Below are 23,916 nucleotides of genomic sequence, written 5' to 3'. Positions count from 1 at the left end.
AAAGGTGGCCTGAACTCTTAAGACCAGTGGTGGACATTATAAGAAACAACAGAAATTAACACAGCATTGTGAAGCAATTATACTCCAATAAAGATGTATTAAAAAAAATTTTTTTTTTAAACTGCTGAAAAAAAAAAAAAAGAAATATATTTGAATTTACCATAGCCAATAGAGTAATCCGGCAGTGAAACCGGCTGCTTTGTGTGATGGTTAGATCCATGACCATAGGTGTTTGGGTAAAGGTACCCAAATAAAATGGGTATGTAATTGTACACCCATTTTATATTAAATTGTATACATGTACACACATATATACACCCACATATATACACATAAGCACAGACATAGTTTCATTACTAATAATATTTCAGAAAATCATTTTAAATGTCATTTTTACCTTTAAAAATCACTACCTCCCCTTTGTTTTCTTGGTGTTTATTTGGAAAACCAGTCTCTGATATGATATGATCTTATTTTCTTGTGAATTAAAAATCTTTTTCCTGAGTACTTATTATAGCAAAACTTTCAGTTATCAAAGTAGCTTAATTAATTGGGGTTGTACCTTACCTTTTCTCTACATACTCTTTTCTAGGGTGATTTTAGTACTTCCTTGAGCAAGGGAGAAGGATGACCAAAACCAGAATCACTTAGAATTAGTCTAGCCCAAAACTCATACCATATGTTTATTACTTTGGATGTGTCTTATGGTGATCTGCATGTATAATTTTTTTTTAAGACATATACATGAGACCTATTTTTTATTTTTTTAAATTTTATCATTTAAAATATTTTATCTATCTATCTATCTATCTGGCTGTGTCGGGTGTTAGTGTGGTGTGCGGGCTCTTCATTGTGTCACGTGGGCTTCTCTCTAGTTGTGGCGCATGGGCTCAGTAGTTGCAGCACGTGGACTCTCTAGTGGCTGTGGGCTCTCTAGTTGTGGCACGTGGGCTCAGTAGTTGTGGCATGTGGACTCTCTAGTTGTGGTGTGCAGGCTCTAGAGCGTGCAGGTTTAGTTGCCCCGTGGTATGTGGGATCTTAGTTCCCCGACCAGGGATCGAACCCGCGTCCCCTGCATTGGAAGTTGGATTCTTAATCACTGGACCATTGAAATTTACTTGCAATTTCAAACTAAATTGAAAAATTTAGTTTGCTTTTTCTCTGATACATCTTTAATACTCTTATAGTGGCAAAATGAATGTGAGCCGTTTTCTGCTTTTTCTCTGTATTCTAGTTCTGGTTTTTCTAGCCACTGTGTGGCTTTTCCCTTCCTTGGTTTCCTCTGTTCAAAATTAAGGTAATGAATTTTCTATTTTCTGTCTTTTTTGGGATGTTTAATGGTAAAATGCTGGTTTTATATAAATGGCTTTTAGTTCCTTCAGTGCTCGGTGATGAGCAGAGACCCAGGAGTGTTACCGTTCAGCTATTTATGTCAGATAATAGATACTAAATTTCACCACCAAGAATGGCCCTGCACAACTTATTAAACTATTAACTTTAATGATACGTTAAATATAACAATATATGATTCTAATTGGTGATTATTTTTTGTATGTGTATAATTGTATGTTAAAAGAAGCAATGTACATTTCCCTGTGGATGTCAGATGACTTGCCCTGAAGAAGGTCTCACTTGAATGATCTCTGAGACCTGTTGTTAGGAAGTTAGTTACTTGTTTATATTAACTTTTTTGCTGATGAGTGACTGTGCAGAGATCCTTTTTTATTCATTCTTACTTGATTTTCTTTAAAAATCTACATAATCTTATATAAAAACCTATCTAATCTTATAAGTTCTTAGCAAGTAGGAGTTCCTGTTTAGGCTGTCCTATCAAAAAGTTATCAGTTTAGAGCAGTGGTCCCCAACCTTTTTGGCACCAGGGACCGGTTTTGTGGAAGACAGTTTTTCCATGGGGGTGCATGGGGGGCAATGGTTTAGGCAGTAATATGAGCGATGGGGGGGAGCAGATGAAGCTTCCCTTGCTTGCCCGCCACTTACCTCCTGCTGTACAGCCTGGTTCTTAACAGGCCATGGACCGGTACAGAGGAACAATTATAGAATAATAAACTGCTGGGAATGCTCTCTAAACTGGGGGTTTATTATTCTATACTTGTCCTCTGTAATAATTTCAAGAACAATAATTTACCTTTTCTCATATAATGATGCTTTTGGTAACTTTCATTTTCAAATATTAGAAAGAATGGTTTTAAATGTTGTTTAATAATTGTATAGGTGATTGACATTGTGGTTGCTATCTGAGGGATGGAGAAAGGATTTGCTGGTAAGTTGGGAGGAGAGAAAAATGTTACCTCTACACTAAAGAACTAGTTAAAGACTACTTGCTCTTTTAGCACAGTAATACTAATCGTTAATAACATTTAAAAACTTAAGGGGCAATCATTCATTTTTTGAATTTTAATTAATTGGGTATTTTTGAAATCTCTGTGACTTTCAGAAACTCACAGAAGAGAAATATCAAGTGGAACAATGTGTAGATGAGGCATCTATTATAATTCGGAATACAAAAGAACCCACGCTAACTTTGAAGGTGATACTTACTTCCCCTCTAATTAGGGACGAATTGGAGAAGAAGGACGGAGGTACACATGTGTATATATATATATATAGATATAGATAGATGTATATATATAAATATATATTTGTTTTGTTCACATAAGCACTCTCTTGAATGCTATGTTAATTGTTTTATGGATTTAAGAAATACCTGTCTTCATTTGTTTTACGCCACTTATAGTATTTTAAGCAGCTTTATTTACACAATCACTGTATTTTACAAAAATGTTTATATTGGAAATATAAGATACGTTAATTAATTCAAAAACCTGTGCTTATCATGTTGGTCTTAAATCCACTTTAATTTTTATACTGTTTTGGTGTTCTGTTTTACTTTGTCTAGTATTGCAGTGTTATTGGTATCAGCCAACCTATTCTGTGTGGCTTGGTTATTAGGTCTGATTTTAGGCTTAAATGTGGTTCAAAACAGTATTATTTTCAAATTTACTCGCTTACTGTGTCAAGTTACTCATTTGCACATCTCTCTTGACTTCTAATAACTATATAACCTCTTAAGAATTATGCTTTATCTAATTGCCTAAGTGTAAATGTTTTATAATGTAAGAGATACAAATTGGGGGACTGATTTTTTTTTAATAAATAATCTTTAGTAAATTTCTTTTCTAGGAGGTTTGTGATCCTGTTAACATTTAAAATTTTATATATGTGGGAATCATGCTTTAAACTAACTTTCTTCTGAAGTTGAAAAGAATTTCTGCATGGCAATGCCATCGTACAAAAGAGTGATAAATCTCTTCAGTTTTGAGAAGTAATGATGGAGCTGGGTTTCTTTTTTGATATTTTTATCCTTTCACATTAGCTTGTTACTGCCTCTCAGTCCTGTCACTAGAAACTTGCCATGTGATATTTCCCCTGTGTCAGACCTTTGACCAACTGGCCCCTCCCTATCATGACAATTTAGAGGCAATGCGGCTTAACTGGACCAACGTGGGGTGGGGGGGACTCCCTGTTGCTGTTTTTTCATCACTAGACATTCAGCAGGTTCCATTGCTTACTCCCCTACCTGAAATACCAGTGCAGCAAGAAGTATTGGTTAGTGTCTTAATTTATTTCAAGTTGATGATAAAGGAAGAAAAAGACACATTTACCAGAGATGTTAGAATTTCGAGTTTTGGCCGACATGACTCAGGATTTCTTAAAGTAAAAGTGATAGACTCCTTTTGTAAAAAGTCTTCTGGGGTAACTAAAATCAGCTATACCATACCCGACGGATATAAACTAGACACATTTATGAGTCATAGCTTAAAATTAAAATGCATCCTATCTATAATTAGGTTTATGCCTGTACTTTTTTTTTTGGCTGCATATAGTATCTCTAACACCTCTGAAGAACCAATCTTAAATGGCTTAATTTCTTTAACAGCTTTACAGTTCACCATTAACTGTAGAACTATAAAATGATTTCTGAAGTATCAAGATAATTCTGTTAATTCTGGTAAGCTGTGTTCTCTTGACCCTCTAGTGTAAAACTAACCATTTCTAAGTATAGTTATAATTATAGATATTATTAAAAATTCTTTGAGTATAGAGAGATGAAAGAAGATTGAAGTTGCCAAAGGCTAGATTTGTCTAGATTTGAAATTGCCAAAAACTGGATAATGTTTGCTTGTAGCTGTAGACATCCCTTCCATTACTTTAAAAGTATTGAGAATATCAGGCTTCTTTTTCCCCATGGCTTTGTGCACTTACATGGGATTTTATCAGTTTTCAGTGATGCCCTTAAGCTTAGTCTGTTGCCTTTATAACTTTATGTTCAGAGAACCTGAAAACAGATTCTTGGAATATTGCACCCTTACTAGAAGACTAGTTATTACAGAATGGAATTTGTAGGAGAGTAGGAGAGTTATAGTCTCTATTCAAGGTGTTTGGGTTACTAAAGGATCCCAAGACCTCTTTATAATATGAATCTCATCAGATGATGTTAGCATAATTGTGTGGGATCAGGTAAGATGAAAGAATCAGCTTGGATCTAATGATTTACACGTTACTTCCTCTCCTTTTAAATGGCAGAAAGATTTGCTTTGCCGTTTTCCTTAACCTCACTGCCCTGTTGACTCGCTTGTTATCTCTTATAATTTGCCCATTTTGTCTAATTTGGACTTTGTCAAAGTTTTGTTTTTTTAAAATTTTTAATTTATTTTTGGCTGCGTTGGGTTTTTGTTGCTGCGCGTGGGCTTTCTTTAGTTGTGGCAAGTGGGGGCTACTCTTCATTGCGGGCTTCTCATTGCAGTGGCTTCTCTTGTTGCAGAGCACAGTTTCTAGGCATACGGCTTCAGTTGCGGCACACAGGCTCAGTAGTTGCGGCGTGCAAGCTCTAGGGTGTGCGGGATTCGGTAGTGGTGGCTTGCGGGCTCTAGAGCGCAGGCTCAGTAGTTGTGGCACGGGCTTAGTTGCTCCGCAGCATGTGGGATTTTCCTGGACCAGGGATCGAACCCGTGTCCCCTGCATTGGCAGGCGGATTCTTAACCACTGCGCCACCGGGGAAGTCCCTGTCAGGAGGTTTTTTTGATCTGCACTAGCAGTTTTTTGTATTCCTGGGCAACTTTGAGGATCCAGTATAACTAAGCATTTGAGATCTGGGCTATACAATTGTGTAGGATTTGTTTTATCACACCAGATGGCTCCTCTTGCCTTGATGCAGTTCTTTTCAGCTGCATGGGGTGAAAGCACAAGATTCATTTGGGTTCCAGGGATTTCTGAGTTTAAGAGAGATCTCTTTAAAAAAATCTGCGTTCATTTTCTTTCTCAGAGTTTAAAAAAATAGGCATTGTAACTTTTTGGGAGACATTTTCCTATAGAATTTCAATTTCTCCCCTCCCACAAAACAAACAGGCTGTTCACAATACATACCTTATGTCTTTCTCTTCCCTCTCTTCACTTGCCACATATTTGGGTAAAATCAAAAAAGGGAAAAAATGTCCGAGAGCAGGCAGAACTGGAGGACTGGGGCAGGTGAAGAGCATCACACTTACCTCCTCAGGGTTGTCTCTGCAGAAGTGGATCTATCTAACTACTCGTTTCAAATCACTGTTTAGATTTTCAGTGGCCAGAGTACATAGTGAATCTCTTTGGTGTGGTTTAATGTTTCACAGGTAAGAGTTCTCCTGTGCCGCCAGTCTTTTTTCCATATTCTAACCCTTTACTTGAAGGCCCTGTAGAATAACCATTCCCCATAACTACATGTTTCCTGCTAAAGAAGGCACAGGAGAAAAAGCACAGACCTTGGTGCCTGGCAGCCAAGTGTTTGATTCTTAACTCCATTAACTATTACTCTGTGACCTTGGACAGGTTTCTTTATTTTAAAATGTGGGTAATGAATACTTTAGAAAGTTGTTACATGAGAGAATTTATGTAATGTAACCTGTACGATACTCAGCACAAAGCGATTGCTTAGTAAATAGTAGTAGTTACTCAGCTTACTAAAAAATGTCACAGCACAAACTCATCTACTCAAAGTGCCTTGAGTTCACAGTGAGAATAATATGTACATGATAGGTCTGAAGAAGTGAACGTAAACACAGTTAAACTCATAAATAGCCATTGAAGTGTAGTATTGGAATCAGTATACTGTATTTGCTGCAGTGCTAATAATGAGCTCTCTTACTATAAAGTTTATGATTCATTGAGACAGGTGTCTTTTTCCCTACCTCTGTCCTTTATCCCTAGCACCTGGAGTGGTACCTAATACTTAGTAGGCAATCAAAAGAAAATCTGTTAAATGAATTTTTGTAGCTAGCATATTATCTGATCAAATAGAACTGTCTGGTATGCAAGAAGCATTAACAGTGGACATCTCAGAATTCAAGTAATATATATTGAAGATTTAGCTTTGTTAAGGTATTTTATAACATGCTGTGTTATAAGCACTTTCTCATATATGATTTATTTGAACCCTCACAACAGTTCTATGAGGTAGATAATTGTACTGTTGTATAAATGAAGAAAGTCTCACGTTTTACCCGTTTCCTCTGACTCTTAAGTCCAGTTACTATCTAGGATGATCATAGGAGCATCTTAGCTGATTTAGTTATTCTGAGCATCACACAGTCTAAGCTTCTTTTGGTGCTTGTGATTTTAAACCAGAAGTATATTTGCTATGAGGCTGATAAATCCAGCTGCTTATTGTATTTACAGTGCAATTTGAAACCAAGTGGATAGGGAAACTACAGAGGCACTTGTGGCTAAGGCTAAGATAAACCGCAGCCCTCAGTATGAAGATAGATTCTCAGGGGTTCACAGAGAAGCTGCCCGAGAGTCCCTTTTCCGTATTTGTGCCAGTGTGAACTTCTGATGCTTTTTGGCAGAAGTTCGCTAGCATGAGTCCTGCTAGGTGGCAGACCAGTCCAGAGATCACAACTAGGATTTATAACAATGCTGCAGGCTTTATTTTCCTGCCTTCCCCAGCTGCTAGACCTACATTATCCAGTGCAAACCTGTAGCCACTATCTTTCCAGTGGCTCACTGCCTACTGAGGCACTGAAGAAAAGTGATATCTAGTGATGTTGCTACCATAAAGTAGGAGAGCAGTGCTCTGTTTTACCCTAGTGCTACATTTACTTGTTCACATTATTGTGGCCTGAGATTTCACACGGGCAGTGACTTGAAGCATAATGTCTGCTCTCCGCAAAGCCTCAAGGAATTAGGAGAAGGGACTGCATGAGTATCTTCGGGCTACCCTGGAAATGCTGTCAGCTCAGTAGCTCAGCTTCATTCCAACTTTGAAATGTTAAGGAGGCCTTCGTGATAACTCAGCTTGGTTATTTTACCTTTGAAGAGCCCAGGTTCCAGGCACAGAAATCCTATTTAACACAGTCATGTTCTGGCTTTTCCCCACCCCATCTCCAGGCTAGTGTTTTTGTGAAGGGGCAAAGAGTTAGCTTGCATGTAAGGGATGGAGGGAAACTGACCAGCATTTCCTGCCATACGGTGTGTTTCTGGTCACTGATCTAACCTCTAACCAAATAAATGAAGTTAGGCATAATAGACTTCTTTTCAGTGCTTCCATTGTTTCGAATGTTTTATGTACCTTCATGCCCTGATACCAGGTTACTGAGCAGTGAAGTTTTTAAAAAGCTGTTTTCTTTGCTTTTGTCATTTTTGTTGCTATCCCCTATCTGTTTTACTGGTCACTGTAGGAAAAAATGAAATGGCTCACGGTTCCATTGTTTCTAAGTTAAAGACTCCAAGATGCCTTTTTATCAGAAAAGCTTTGCTTCCCCGCAAAATTGAAACATCTATGTTAAAGTTCACACAGAAATGTTAAACTTGAGGTTCTTCTTTGAGAAGTAGCAGTGTTTTTCCAGCAACAATCCTGTGATTGCCACATTAAGTAAGTTATTTTTTTAATGAATGAAAATATAAAAAACTATGTAATTAATTATATAAAGGAAATAGGCAAGCAGGGCTTATAAGTAGCACTGCAGTGCCATATAAATTTATATAGTTTTAAAATAAGAAACTTTGAAGAAGATAAAATAAGATAAATGATTACATCTCCTCTGCTGTTTCCCACCTCATGAATATTGAAACATTTTGGATCTTTTGACTTTTTGATGGTCAGAGCATGAAGAAAAGAAACATGGCCATTGTGATGGTGATATAAAAAGGAATCCGGTGGAAGTCTTCTGTTCACTGCCTGTCCCTTTCATCTCTTTTTAGTAGAATCTGCTGCCTCCAAATGTTGACTGTCTGTAGCAAGCAGATGTCAGTATTTTTATTTTTATTTTTTAATAAGAATTAATGGATATAATCTGACTTTGGGAATGAAAGAATTTGTCTAAACATTTTTGCCATTAAATAAAAATGTCTCTGTGGTGATGAGCAGATGTTAATTACAAGCTCTGTTCACTGGACGAAAGTATCAGAAAGTTCAAAGAGTTGTTTTGCCTTGTCTTTTCCTATCCAAACTTCCTCTGACTCACTCCCTTCTTCCATTGACCCTCCGCTTCCAAATACTCCTACTTGATACAATGATAGAATAAAACTTAGTTTGCTTTACTCTTAACTTAAAGATTGAAGTCCTAAAAAATAAGCACGGTCCATACCTTTTCTTGGGATTACATTATTTAGCAGTCAGTCAACCTTTGTCATGTCTAACTTTTAAGAGATCCTAATTGTTCATTTACAGTAGTTTGTGCTACCTTGTACGTGAGCTTTACACAGATGCTTGTATTGACCACAGTTAAACATTTTCACATATAAACATGAAAATGAGTGAGTTGTATGCTTTGTGTCATTAAAAAGACATAATTAAGCAAGGCCAGGAACTAGATCACCTATGAAATAAGTACCCATAGTATGTTTGCTTATGTTTATAAATAAAAACATATTAACAGTTCTTTTTGAGGCTTTCCATTTAATGAGTAAAAAGGGGTGATGAAATGAGACCCCGTGTTTTGAATTTGTTGGCAGAGATTAATGTGAAACAATGCAAGTATCTGCTGTAGAGCTCGCCTGGTCAAAAAATAAGTGTGTAGCACTTCAGCCTTTACGTGTTGCAGCCAATAAGGAAAGCCCACATAGACATACTGCTGAGTTTGTGACTGTCATGATTATACCAGGAAGGAGTGTTGGTGGACTTGCTAAGAGAGTTCTTAAAAGAGGATGGTGAATATGACTTAATTGGATTAGTCAAAGAATTGTTCTCCAAGAAACATTTGTATGTTGTATGCATTTAAGTAATGCACCAAGTCTTCAAAAGTTTAAAAACCCACTTCCTAGTGGCTTAGAGGAAATGAATTTGGCTGTCTAAACGTGGGTTTAGTATCTTGTGACAGCTTCTCGAATGTGGATGTTTGTCACTAATCACACATTTGAGTTCTTAATTTTGCTGCTCTGGGCCATCTAATCCAACTTTGAAATGTTAAGGCAAGTCAAATAGTTGTACTTAGATAGTATTTTTTGCTGCTTTTTGAAAAAAAGCTATGTAAAACTTGAAGTGTATTTCAGTGTTTTTCATATTTGTAGTTTTAATAATTTTGGTTTAGAAAAGAAATAATTAGAAAACTCCAAGGTAACACTGGCAGAGTTCTCATCAGTGGGGTAAAGTTTCTATTAATGGTTATCTTGTTGGATGAGTTTATTCAGTTGTAAAAAAATAAAATTGCCATGCTCAGTGTATTCTTAGTATATCTCAGATTGATGACCTAAGAGAGCCCTAATTTTCCTTAAGAATTGATTAGTGATTAAAATCCCTTCTGTAGCGAAAAATTGTTATTGCTAGTGGTCCCAGATTGCCACTCTTTGTCCCCTGCCAAAGGAAAAAGTGCTATGTACCTATTTTGTGCCCTGTGGTGTTATATACATGCTTAATAAGATCCCAGATTGGATGTAGCAGTGGTCATTGATTTGTTTACTGAACGAATGCCTTTGTGCTCCTGTTGGACTTGTGTGCAGAATGGCTCTGTTGACTGTTTACTTAAGTAATCATAGTGCACATAATTTAAAAAGAAAGCAACAAAGCCAAAACCTGAAATCTTCTGGGAGTCTTATTAGTTCACTCAAATGCTGCTCTTCTTTTTATTTTTATCGTTTGGTAATTTGACAGGAACCCCTTGGTCAAACTGTATCTGTCTCTCTTTATCCCATTTTCCCATTAGAAAAGGTTGCGATGAAAGATCCTCCGGACTTATTGGACAGGCAGAAATGCCTGAACGCCTTGGCGTCTCTTCGACATGCCAAATGGTTTCAGGTTGGCTCTTTGTTATTATCTTATTGTTATTGTAGCCTTGTGCAGGTTTCATTTGGAACACCTGCCTCTTAATGGTTTCTGTGTAATATATAAAACAGGGGTGCTCTCTGCCTCTTAGGGTTATTGTAGGAGCAAATGCTTTAATTTAGGTAAAGTGCCCAGTATAGCTTCTCCTGTAGTTAGTGATATTTAATTATCACATAATCCTTTTTGGCTTAGTACTCTGAATTTCAAATGATAGCTTATAAAATCCAAACATGGGGTGAGAAAAGCTAAAAGTTCAGACAGAGTTGCCTGGAAATGGGGTTGCCATGAGGCTATAAAAGTGACTTTAATAATATGCTTCCTTTACTTTAAAACCTGCCTTTCTAAACCATAATTTTACTACTCTTAAGAACTTGATTTTTTTGTTTACTTGACAATTTATGAATGACTAACTAATTAGTATTCATTTTAAAGAACCTATCCGTGATCAGTGTCCTTAAAATTAAGGGTGGATTTCAACAGGGATATTGGAACCATTTCGTTTGTTTTAGGCAAGGGCAAATGGATTAAAATCATGCGTAATTGTCCTCCGAATTCTGCGTGATTTGTGCAACAGAGTCCCCACATGGGCACCATTAAAAGGATGGGTAAGTACTTAAATATGATTAAAAGCACATTCTGAAGCTATAGTTAGAGGAAATCCTGTAGAAATTATATGTTACTGTAAAATGGCTATATTCTGAGTTAGCTAAGGTGTGCATTATCTATTTTTGTTCTGGAAAAAAATTATGGATCTTTTTATATGAATTCTTTTTTATGAATATAACTTTTCTACTTCATCATATTCATACTATACAGACTGAGCTATTTTTTCTGACAAAAAGTTTCTATACCTGTTAAAAGTAAGTGTCTTCCTGCACTTCACTCTGCACTGATGGTTGATTATTCTTCACCTACTGCCCAGGAAAGCCTGTGTGACTGGCACGTTTCTCTTTCAGTGCTACTTCCGTTTAAAGTAAAAATTACCTGGTATACCAGTGTAAGGCTCCCTTACCCTCTTTTTCTTTCTCTTTGAGTATAGACACTTAAAAATAAGTTCATATTAGTAATTGAAGTCAGGTGAATAGTACACTTAACTGTAGTTTATAATGTATATTGCCAAACTTACTTAATTTGGAAATTATTTTGCTTGAACCAATTAAGACCCAATAAAGAACATTATAAAACAAATAAAGCTATAAAAGGGTCATTTTAAATTAATTTAGCAATTATTACTTTGATATTGGCATCGTGAGTTTTCAGTTTATTAAATATGGAGATTTGGTCCTTCTTTAATTCCAGTTGTAATAGTTGGGGCAGGATGTCTGAAATGAAGTCTTACTGTGGTTTGAGTGCTTCCTAGGTTAAGTGGGAGATACAGGTGGGCTGGGTTTGAACACTGATTATTTATTGGCTATTACTAACCTATATGAAGGCTTGTTAAAACTTTGTTAAGTCAATTAGATGACTGCAGTTTCTTAAGTAATCCTTTCAGGGTAAATAAAAATAAAGTTTTGGTGACAAAATGTCTTCTGAATATATTATCTCAAAAATGGTTGATTTAAACACTCTGGCTGGGGTAAAAGTTGATAATCATGTGGGAAAAGTTAATTGGGCCCTAAATGTTAAATGGACTTTAACCTTTTTGGCCTCCATTGTAGATAGAAATGTCAGCTCACATTTAACTGGAATCCTTTTAACACTTGGTGCATGTACTAATTTGTAATTTAATATCTTCTAGCCACTAGAGCTTATATGTGAAAAGTCTATAGGTACTTGTAATAGACCTTTGGGCGCTGGGGAGGCCTTGAGACGAGTAATGGAGTGTTTGGCATCTGGAATTCTACTTCCTGGTAAGGGTTTCAAACTGTGGAGGCAGAAGAATCAGAAAAATTTCATTTTAGTTTAGTTTTCTATTATGTGCTAAGTTTGTCCTCTGCCCAGGGAAATGATGTGTAGGAGTTGTTTGGCTTGGAATTTTAGCAACTAGAATGCTTGAATGTTGGAGAAGTGCCATAAAACTCTCTCTCAATAATTGTAATTTATGTTCCATATGTACTAACATAAAAGGTACTAATAAGATACTGTGTCTGCTATGAATTTGCTTCACCTAGAGCTTTGAATTTGAAAATGTTTATGTTGAGTTAAAATGTATGAAGTTCATTCTGTTTGCAATCTGGTGATTAATTTGGAAAAATTCAATTTGGTCTTATTTTCCATATGTAATCCCTTTAAAGATTTGGGATGATTCATCATGCCATTTCTAAATTCTCAGAGTTAAAACCCAATTTCGACCTTAGATATACAAGTGACTTCTAGTAAAATAAGGACATTTATATGCTAACATACTGAAAATGAGTGTCCTTTTTACTCCATTTAAATTGAGGAGATTTTTAACCTCGTTCCTTAGTTTTTTTTTCTTTTTCTCTCCATTCTTTTCTTTCTATTTTGTGTTAGTTTATTGAATTCTAAACTCAGTTCTGAATGATACTTGAGTTTTTCTTTTGCCTTTGCTAAAGGGGGTCCTGGTCTTCATGATCCTTGCGAGAGGGACCCAACAGATGCTCTGAGCTATATGACCATCCAACAAAAAGAAGATATTACCCACAGTGCACAGGTATGAGATGGGCCATATCACTGTGGTCTATTAGAGGGATATCATGTAATTTATTTAAACACTTTATTCTTGCCTGCTGTTAGGGACTTTTGTCATCATAATAATAGTATTTGATGAATGTGTTTTTAGCTAGATGTTCTAAGGGCTTTATGAATGAAACATTTGAAATTTGAATAAATACAATCTTTTGTTCTTTAGCATGCACTCAGACTATCAGCCTTTGGCCAGATTTATAAAGTGCTGGAAATGGACCCCCTTCCATCTAGTAAGCCTTTTCAGAAATATTCCTGGTCAGTTACTGATAAAGAAGGTAAGTGTGCAAGTTTTTTATTGGGGTTGGATGTGTGCAGTGATGGAGATGGCCATGGGATGCGTCTCTTGTTAGAGCTGAGAGAACTTAATTTTTAACCCAAGTCATATAAGAACGTTTATTGGTTTTCTTCCATCCCATTAGTGACATCAGCTTGCTGTCATTTATTCTTATTAGTGACGAACTCATTTGGCTATGTTGATCAGATTCCATTACTGCATAGACTTAGGGACAACACTTTGAGAACCGCTGGTCTGAGGCGAAGAGAAAAGTCACAAACGAGGAGGAGACGTTGTCACGGTCACTCATCAGTTTGATGATCTTGTCATACTTGGAAGTGTTAATGTAACCAAGAAAGAGAAAACAAAAACATAGAGGAGGAGAAAAGTGTATTGGAAAATTCAGGACTGTCTTCCATTTGTACTAGTCTGTGTGAACTCAGATTAGAGTTTCAGCAGAAAGAGCACAGGCGTTAGTGTCAGTGTGACCTGGTTCCAGTCATAGCGCCCCTGCTTACTAGCTTTAGCTCTTGAGCGATTAGTTCATCACTTTATGTACTGATATTATTCCAACCTTATTGGCTGTTGTCAGATTAAAATGCTCAATTCAGTGCCTGGAAACAGTAGATACTCAAATGCAAATCCACTTACTCTTCTCATTATGCCACAAAAAACATTCCTCCCTCCCTCCCTCCCTCCCTCCCTTCCTTCATCTCTATTTATACTAGAAGGTGGGATGTTTAACACCATATTTTCACCTGGGACAACCCACCTACCACAAATGATATTATTATTCTAACAATTTTGATATGACAAAAATAGTGGAATGGCCCAATCTATTTATTTAAACACTGGAATTCCAGTGGGTCTAAAGACTTTTCAGGGAGTCCACCAGATCAAAATTATTTCATAGTAATACTAAGGCTTTGTTTTTTCACCCTTTCCACTCTGTCTTTCATGAGTGTACAGTTGTCTAGAAGCTGTATATGACCTGTGATGGCATCGTCACTCTGATGGCTAATGAAATTTTTTGTATATTGCATTAAAAATTTTTTTGTTTTAACTTCTAATATACTAAATATTGATAGATATTACCCACAAAACAAAGTTTTTTGGGTGCTCAATAATTTTTTAAGAGGGTAAAGTGGTCCTGAGACTGAAAAGTTTGAGAATCACTGCCTTACACTGTAAACTCCTCAAGGTTAAGGAATCCTCCAGACCTCACCACATAACTATTACAAAACCAATGCTCAAGAAATGTCGTGGAATGAAAGCTGTTTTCTTCCAGAGGGTGCTCACACAGCAGCAAAGAATTTTTGAAAGAGATTCACATAACCATGTCTCTGGATTGAATGACTGAATAAATATATAATAAATGATTGAATAAATATGTCTCAAATATATGTGTAGATTCTTATGGTTAATAATGAAAATTTTTATTTCAGTCACTGAATTCATAGCAGTTCTTTGAGTTTTGTATTTTTTCTTTCTCTAGATAGTAAAAGTATATCTATTGTTAACGTGACTTAGTTTTTTATGGGTTTTTTTTGTTTTGTTTTGTTTTGTTTTTAACATCAACAGTCTTTCTCAAGAGTTTGGGAACTGCTGGTCTGTCAATTTATAGCTTAAAATAGAACCAGACAGTTGGTGTTTCCATTTGAGCCCTGTCAGTTACTAGCTACATGACTTGGGCAGGTCACCTACACATTCTGTGCCTTAGCTATAAGATGAGGGAGCCAAGGTCATTGCCTCCAGACACTTGCTGCAGTCTTCCTCATACCTTCATGTTTTCACCACCTAGCCTCCTGACATTTGCTTTTAAACTTTATTCTTAGAATTCTTGGTGATTTCAATATGCATTTAGATGATTTTTTTTTTTTCAGAATTTTGACTTCTTAATTCCTTGACTTCTTCTCCCACAAATACCTTGTCTTCTACCTTACCTCAGGTGCCCATTCTGTGGACATATCCTAGACCTTGTCTTCAGTAACTGTACCTGTGCCCTCTCCCTAATTCATTCTCAAGAATCCCACTTCGTAAACCGCCTCTCATCATCATACTGTCAGGAGCAGTCCTCCTGCCCCAATTCTTGAACCTCACCATTGATTCTGTTAACTTTTCTTAGTCCCTCTCCTTCCTCATGTACTCACTTCTGTCCCTTCTCTGCTTATATTCACGTGGTCTGTCATTAATAATCACGCCCTAGCATATACCTTCACTTTGTTGATCCTGTCTTCCTGACAGCTCTGGTTGAAATCCAGCTGTGTGCCTACACCAGGTTGTTGGACATCGTTGGAGAAAAAAATACATAGTCATCTTACCTGTTTTCCCTTTAAGTTTCAGACATTAACCTTAAGTAGACTGTTTGTGTTGGCTGGAAATCATCCTGTAAAGTCTAGAGTTCCCCAGTTTTCCTAGACAGCTGTTGCAAATCTTCTGTCATTTCACACTTCCCTCCCCAGGCCTCCCTCTCGTCTGATGACCTTATTTGCTCTAAGTACTCATGCGCTTTGCTTTCCCTCTCTTGACCGAATAAAGACCAGCCTTTCTACTTGTCCACTATATCACATTCCCTTTTGTCTACAAATGGACATTATTCTAGCAGTTCTTTCTTTTCTCACCAGCATCATTTCCTCCTTTTCTGCTTTTCTACTGGATCATTCTCATCAGCATAAAAACCTGCTATAATGCCTCCCATTTGAAAGACAATGCTTAACTCCCCCTTGATTCTGCAGCTTCCTCCCATTTCTCTGCTCCCCTTTATAGCAGTACCTTCAGAAAGAGTGGCCTATTGTTTCTTTCTCCTTTTCCACACTTTCTTTAAAACTTATTCTAGGGGCTTCCCTGGTGGCGCAGTGGTTAAGAATCCGCCTGCCAGTGCAGGGGACACGGGTTTGAGCCCTGGTCCGGGAAGATCCCACATGCCGTGGAGCAACTACGCCTGTGCGCCACAACTACTGAGCCTGTGCTCTAGAGCCCACGAACCACAACTGTTGAGCCCACATGCTGCAACTACTGAAGCCCTTGCTCCTAGATCCTGTGCTCCGCAACAAGAGAAGCCACCACAATGAGAAGCCCGTGCACCGCAACGGAGAGTGGCCCCCACTCACCACAACTAGAGAAAGCCTGCGCACGGCAATGAAGACCCAACACAGCCAAAAATAAATTAATAAGTTAAAAAAAAAACACAACTTATTCTAATCAGCCTTTCTTCCTTGTCACTCTACCTAAGTCTGTCCTGTGACCTTCACGTTATTGCGTTCAGTGGTTAGCTTTCAGTACTCATCTTAGGCAGCTTTTCAGCAACACTGGACACAGATGAACACTTATTTCTGGTATATTTAGTTATGAGATATGGCACGTATATATAAAAGTATAAAATATTTATCATTTAAAAAGTAATTATTTTGGGCTTCCCTGGTGGCACAGTGGTTAAGAATCCACCTGCCAATGCAGGGAACATTGGTTCGAGCCCTGGTCCGGGAAGATCCCACATGCCACGGAACAACTAAGCCCGTGCGCCACAACTGCTGAGCCTGTGCTTTACAGCCCGCAAGCCGCAACTACTGAAGCCTGCATGCCTAGAGCCTGTGCTCCACAACAAGAGAAGCCACCGCAATGAGAAGCCCGCGCACCTCAGCGAAGAGCAGCCCCTGCTCACCACAGCTAGAGAAAGCCCACGCACAGCAGCAAAGACCCAACACAGCCAGAAATAAATAAATAAATTTAAAAACAAGTAATTATTTAACAATTCCATATAATCACCATCCTAGTTAAGAAACAGAACATTGTCACCTTCTCAGAAGCCATTTATTTATCCTGTACATCACCTCCGTGCCCCATGAACTACGATTCCTGATTTTTTGATAATTGTTTCCTTGATTTTCTTTAAAGCTTTTCCACCTTTGTGTGCTTTTTAAACAATTAATTGCATATTGCCTAGAACTTTTTAGAAATGGAATCATATTGAGTTTAATCTTTTGTGACTGACGTCTGTCTGTCCAGCATTGTTTGGGATATATTCATGTTATTGCATATAGCTGTAGTGCATTTTTATACCTATATAGTATCCATTATGAATATACTACAACTTATCCATTGTGCTTTTGAAGGACATTAGGATTCTTCTTATTTTTTGGCAGCCACCCACATTGTTGCTGGGAGCCTTCTTATTCATGCCTCCTGGAGTATAGATCCAGGAGTTACTGTGGACCAGTATATGACCTAGGAAGTGGTATATATAGCAATTTATGTTGCCACCAGCAGTGTATGAAAGTTCCTGTTGTTCTGTATCCTCAACAACATTTGGTACTGTCAGACACTTTTTATTTCTTTTTTTTTTTTTGCGGTACGTGGGCCTCTCACTGCTGTGGCCTCTCCCGTTGCGGAGCACAGGCTCCGGATGCGCAGGCTCAGAGGCCATGGCTCACGGGCCCAGCCGCCCCGCGGCATGTGGGATCTTCCCGGACCGGGGCACGAACCCGTGTCCCCTGCATTGGCAGGCAGATTCTTAACCAATCTGCCACCAGGGAAGTCCGTCAGACACTTTTTCTGGCGTGAAATACTACTTTTTTTTGACTTCTAGGTCATTACTTTATCTTGGGTCTGCTATCCCACTGACCTTTCCTCAGCTGTCTTTGTTTTTCCTCATCTTCCTGATTTCTGAATATTAGTATCCCAGGGTACAGGCCTCAGACCATTTCTCTTTATTTACACCCATTTAGACTCTTTAGGAGATCTTATCTAGTCTCTCATCTTGAAGTACCTTCTGTTCAGTGAAGATTCCCAAATGTATGTCTTCACTCTAGACTCCCAGCCCTTGACCTCAGCCCCAGCTATGCAAGTGTCTCCTCACTGTCTCCACACGGATGTCTAACAGACATCTCAAACTTAAGATGTCCTGTCCTTACTCTGCTTCTCATCTGTTCTTTCCATAGTTATCACCATCCCAGTCTTTGGAAACTCTATGCATCTCTGTGCTCAGGCCAAAAACCTTCACCCTTGAATCTTCTCTTTCTTTCACCCATATCCAAACCATCAGGAAATCCTAGCTGTTTTACTTTCAAAGTGTGTCCAGTATTCAGCTGTTTAATTTCTTCACTGCTACCATCCTGGCCTAAACTGCTGTCATCTCTTACCCTTGTTATTGCAGCATCTTCCCTATCTGGTCTTCCTTGCCCCTCTTGTCTGTTCTCAACAAAGCAGCAGTCTCTTTTTGTTCCCCTTAACATTTTATCTATAATTACAGATTCATAGGAAGTTGCAAAGATAGTACAGAGAGGTCCTGTGGACCCTTCACCTGGTTTCTTCCAATGGTTACATCTTATGCAACTTATAGGAGAACATGGAAACCAAGAAATTGACATTTATACAATGTGTGTATAGGTTTTATGCCATTTTATCACATTGTAGGTTTGTGTAACCACCATAGCAATCAAGACACAGAACTATTTCATCACCTCAAAGATCTCGTTTATGCTGCCCCTTTATAGTAACACCATTCCTCTTCCCACAGTCATCCCCAAGCCTTGGAAACCACTAACTTTTCTCCATCTCTATAATTTTGTTATTTCAAGGATTTTATGTCAATGAAGTTATCATTATCTGATCTTTTGAGATTCTCGTCCCCCAACTCAGCATAATGCCCTTGTGGCCCATCCAAGTTGTTTGGCATGTGTCAATAGTTTTGTTTCTTTTTGCTGTTAAGTAGGATTCCGTGGCATGAATGAGTCAGAGTTTGGTTTAACCATGCACCTATTGTAGGACATTCTGTTTGTCTCCAGTTTTGGGCTATTACAAATAAAGGTGCTGTGAACAATCTTGTGTAGGTTTTTGTGAGCAATTCACAAAAACGTAGATGTTTGTGTGTTAGATTGGCCAGCAGTTTTCCTTTGTTGTAATGTTTCATCAAGTTTTGGTTCTGAGGTTATGTGGGTCTTATGAGTTGGGAAGTGTCCGTCCTTCTTTTCCTGTTCCTTGGAAGAGTGTGTGTAAGATTGATGTTATTTCTTCCTTAAATGTTTGGAAGAATTTATCAGTGAAGCCATTTGGGCATGAGGTTTTCTTTAAGGAAAGGTTTTAAATTATGGATCTGATTCCCTTAATAGGCATCGAACTATCATCTTCTTATGAGAGTTTTGGTAAATTGTGTTTTTCTAAGAATTTGTCCATTTAATCTAAATTTAAAAATAAAGTAGTTTATAAGATCCTTTTATCTTTTTATTGTCTGTAGTATTGATGTCCTGTCTTATACGTTTTGTACCTCCTTTTTTTCTGATCGCTCTCACTAGAGGTTTATCAGTTTTTTTAGTCTTTAAAAAGAAATAAACTTTTGACTTTGTTGATCATCTCCTGGTATATGCTTGTATTTTATGTCATTGATTTCTGCTCTTATCCTTTGTTTTTCCTCACTACCTTCTTTAGGTTTAATTTGCTGTTCTTCTTTAAATGTTTTGAAATAGATGAATACATTGTTGGCGTTTTTTTAAGCCTCTTACGTTATCATATATACTATTAAGACTAAGTTCTCCTTTATGCCCAGATTTATGTGCTTTGTACTCTTTTTACATTAGCATTTTCATTATCAGTTAGTTAAAACTATTTTTTAATTTTCCTGTTATCAGTTCTTTGACATGTAAGCCATTTCGATGTCATTGCTTAATTTCCAGACAAATGAGGATTTTTTAGTTATCTCTATTTTTTTTATTTTTTAAATAATTTTTTAATCTTTGGCTGCGTTGGGTCTTTGTTGCTGCACGCGGGCTTTCTAGTTGTGGTGAGCAGGGGCTACTCTTTGTCGCGGTGCACGGACTAATTATGGCGATGGCTTCTTGTTGTGGAGCAAGGGCTCTAGGTGCACAGGCTTCAGTAGTTGTGGCACTCAGGCTCAGTAGTTGTGGCTTGTGGGCTCTAGAGCCCAGCCTCAGTAGTTGTGGCTCACAGGCTTCGTTGCTCCATGGCATGTGGGAATCTTCCCGGACCAGGGCTCGAACCCGTGTCCCCTGCATTGGCAGGCAGATTCTTAACCACTGTGCCACCAGGGAAGTCCGTTATCTCCTTATATTTGAGCTTATTTATTCTACTGTGATCTGAGAACATGCTTTGTGTGATTTTTTTCCTTTGGTAGTTCTTGAAACTTCATTTATGGCTCAGCACATGGTCAGTTTTTATAAATGATTCATACTTTGAAAAGTATGTATATTCTGTAGTTGGTAGAGCCAGAATATTCTTTACATGTCAGGTTGCATTTGTTCATTGTGTTGTTCAAATCTTATATACCTGTATACACACACACACACACACACACACATACACACATACATACATACATACATACATACATACATACATACATACATATTTTTTTAACTTGTTCTCTTAATTACTGAGAGAGGTATGCCAATTCCCCTCTATTGTGGATCGTCTGTTTCCCCTTGCAGGTCTGTCAGTTTTTAATTTCTACAATTTTGGCTCTTTTATAGTTTCAGATTTTCTGCCACAAATTATTCTTGATTTTTTATTTTCATTTTGAGCATCCTAATCATTCTTTTTAATAAAGTTTGTTTCTGAAAGAATGCTTCATCGTCTGGGTCTCTTTGGGATCTGTTTCTGTTTTCTGCTGCTTCTTGTGATTTTTGATCACAGTATCTTGTCTTCTCATGTACCTGTGTTTTGTTTTTGTTTTGAGTGATGGAGACTTAAATTTAAAAATTTTGGAGGGAATTAAAGCTTAGAGTAATGATATAGTGCTCCAGGGAGGATTTATATTTGTTTCTGGGAGATGACTAGTGGAATTGGCAATCTGGATCATATTAATGCAATCAGGGATTAAGGTGATTTGAAGGTGGGCTTCAGTCCTTCTGAGATCCAGACTATTTCTACTTCATTTACTTCTAGCATGTGGCATTGCAGAGGCCCAACCCACAGCGTGGGGAATTCACCAAGCCTTCCCCTTTTGGAGGTCCGTAAAGTCCGGTTTTTGACCCCTGAGACCTGGGGTGCCTGAGGTGCTCTGTTCAGTTCTTAGTGGCTTCTTCTGGATGTGCAAGATACCCCCAGGGGAAGTGTGGCCCCCAGAGCAGGGTTTCCTTTGTCTCTCGGATCTTGACTCTATTATAATTCTTTGTTGCCCAGGAACAGACATTTGGTCCATCTTTTCTGGTTGCTCTCATCTATTTCAGTTGACTTACTTTCTCGTACTAGAAGTGGAACTTGTGTATTTTGCAGAAGCTCCTCTGGTGACTTAGTGGCAGCTAAGGTTGAGAGCTCCTGCTGCTGCTCATCTTCTGCTCCTGTCCCGTCCTCGTCATGCCACTCGAACCACTCAGGCCTGTATGCTGTTTCTTAGCATGTTCCTGCCTTAAGACCTTTGTACTTGATGTTCTCTCTTCCTGGGGCTCTTTCCCCACATAGCTGAATAGCTTACTCTTTTACTTTCGTTAGATCTTCATCAGAAAGCTACCTTATCTATAAGTGATACCTTTCTGACGGGCATCACATGTAAAAAAAATAGCAACACATCCTCCTCCGCAAGCCTCTTATTTTTCTCCATTGTGCTCGGGACCATATGACATGTTGGGCTTAGTCTCCACCACCAGATGCAAACTCTTTAAGAACAGGGACGTTGTTTTGTTCTCTGTTAGATGTCCAGCGCCTAAAATTGTCCTGAACATAGAAAAACTATTAATATTTGTTGCTGGATGAATACATGAATAAAATTGTAATGAGGATGATGAAAGTACAGGCTTCATAGGGTGCTTGTGAGGCTTAAATAAATTAATTCATATAAGGTATTAAGAACAGTGCCAGGCATATGGTAAGCCTTCACCTATTGTTTTTAAAAATTGTTGCCTCTGAAATGGTCACTTCTTATTTCTAGATACTGTAGATGTTGAAAACAACTTGCTTTTGGTAACACAAGCCCATCCCCCCCCCACCCCGCTGCTCCCCCCCATTACTATTATGATTAGCTCCAGATTTTACAGCCCTTGTCCAAGGGCAGGGATGGTAGAATGAAGCTTAATCCATGCAGCACTGTTCACGTAGCTGGAGGATTTAGAGAATAGATCCATACGTCTAAGCCAGCTGGTGAATTCCAGGCAATCAGGGAGCAGCTTTTAATGTAACTTAATGAGTGGGAGAGTGATTGAATAGATGTTGTTCCTTTTTAACTTTATCTCTTAAAGACTGCATTCTGGGAGACTGGCAAACTCACAGTTTTATGTAATGCAAATGAAATACAATACTAAGCACATATAAGCAGATATTGCCATCTGTTGAAGAGAGCACATCAAGATTGATTGACCTGAGTGGTAAGTATTGACTCAAGCAAATGCTGAAGTCAGTGTTTACCCCAAGGGACAATAAATCTTGATGATCAGAGAATATGTAGTTAATCTCAGTGTTATTACAAGGTTTCACTAAGAAGTATCTGGAAATCTTATGGCATGAATCTTTTGAGCATAACTTTCCTTTAGGAAAAACCCAACAACCAACTTTTACGTTGAAAACACAGAGTTCTTTAAAGTAGTACTTGGACAGGTTGATGAGCTTTTCTCTGATTGTTTTTATCTTGGACAGCAAAGCTCCTGCCTTATGTCTTGACGGCATTATTAACTAGCTGCTTTATCTAAGAAATTGAGTAATATTAGTTCAGTTAGTTTTTGTTCCATACCCATTATGTTGTTTCTGAGTCTTACGTTAGATAGTTTATAAGATACAGACAAGGAGAAAATATCTTTGACCTTCATGGAACACTAAGGAAACACAAGGTCTCTGTATATGAAATAGGCAATGACACAAGACTACGTATGACACTTTATATTTCTGATACCATAGAAACTCTTCTAAAAAGTTGAGATGAGAGGGAAACTGAAGAAAACTTCATGGGGAAGATGAACTGTAAATAAAATCTTGAATAGAAATTTGAACAGGCAGACAGAAGAATATGTCATAGTATGAGAAATAATCAGATTTCCATAAGCAGAATATTTAACATGTGGACTTTAAAAATTAATAGTATAATAAATGTGAACTTATAGAAATATTTGAAGAGACATAAGTGAAAATAAATCTTACTGCCACAGATAACCACCTTTAACATTTTGATACATCTCTTTCCAGACTTTTTTCTATTTATGCATATACAGATGTGAATATTATGCATAGATATTTGTATGTGTATATGTGAATAAATGGGAAAATATTTATAAAAAGGGATAATATTGTTTCATAAAGATTCACTTAAAACTTTTTGCTGTTACAAGATTATAAATATTTAATTTATCAGTGAAAGGGTCTTATGGTCCTTGTGATTCCTAAGATTTTTCCTTCCTGAACATATTAGGTACATTTGGTAGAGTAAGTAGAATCATTGTTTTGACTGATAATGAATCTCTTATAATTGTTTAGGTGCTGGGTCTTCAGCTCTGAAGAGGCCATTTGAAGATGGATTAGGGGATGATAAAGATCCCAATAAGAAGATGAAACGAAACTTAAGGAAAAGTGTGTAAAATCTTTATTCTTATAGATGTTAACTAGAAAGGATTTATGTCTCAGGAAAATAAAAATTAAAAAGTGATTGATTTGATTGATTTGAATTGGAGTTTTAAGAAACTGATTGAATAACTTTTGTTTCCAAGCATCATTTGCTTAAAATATACTGACAAACTAAAACTAATGT

The 23,916-nt window shown here is 37.6% G+C and overlaps 1 protein-coding gene across 3 annotated transcripts in view; it reads left to right on the top strand.

The window, feature by feature from the left end:
- STRBP (spermatid perinuclear RNA binding protein) overlaps window positions 1–23,916 on the top strand; it is a 184,096-nt gene that overhangs the window by 126,535 nt on the left and 33,645 nt on the right. For all 3 annotated transcript variants that reach the window (XM_079928054.1, XM_079928053.1, XM_079928052.1), the window contains 7 exons: window positions 2,456–2,600; window positions 10,194–10,285; window positions 10,822–10,917; window positions 12,051–12,162; window positions 12,829–12,926; window positions 13,125–13,236; window positions 23,646–23,738. In XM_079928054.1, coding sequence (XP_079784180.1) covers window positions 2,456–2,600; window positions 10,194–10,285; window positions 10,822–10,917; window positions 12,051–12,162; window positions 12,829–12,926; window positions 13,125–13,236; window positions 23,646–23,738 — 748 coding nt within the window. The remainder of the gene's footprint in view (window positions 1–2,455; window positions 2,601–10,193; window positions 10,286–10,821; window positions 10,918–12,050; window positions 12,163–12,828; window positions 12,927–13,124; window positions 13,237–23,645; window positions 23,739–23,916) is intronic.

This window comes from Stenella coeruleoalba (genome assembly GCF_951394435.1).
Source record: "Stenella coeruleoalba genome assembly, chromosome: 7".
In the NCBI taxonomy this organism is placed as follows: Eukaryota; Metazoa; Chordata; class Mammalia; order Artiodactyla; family Delphinidae; genus Stenella; species Stenella coeruleoalba.
This window is presented reverse-complemented; position numbering and strand designations above follow the sequence as displayed.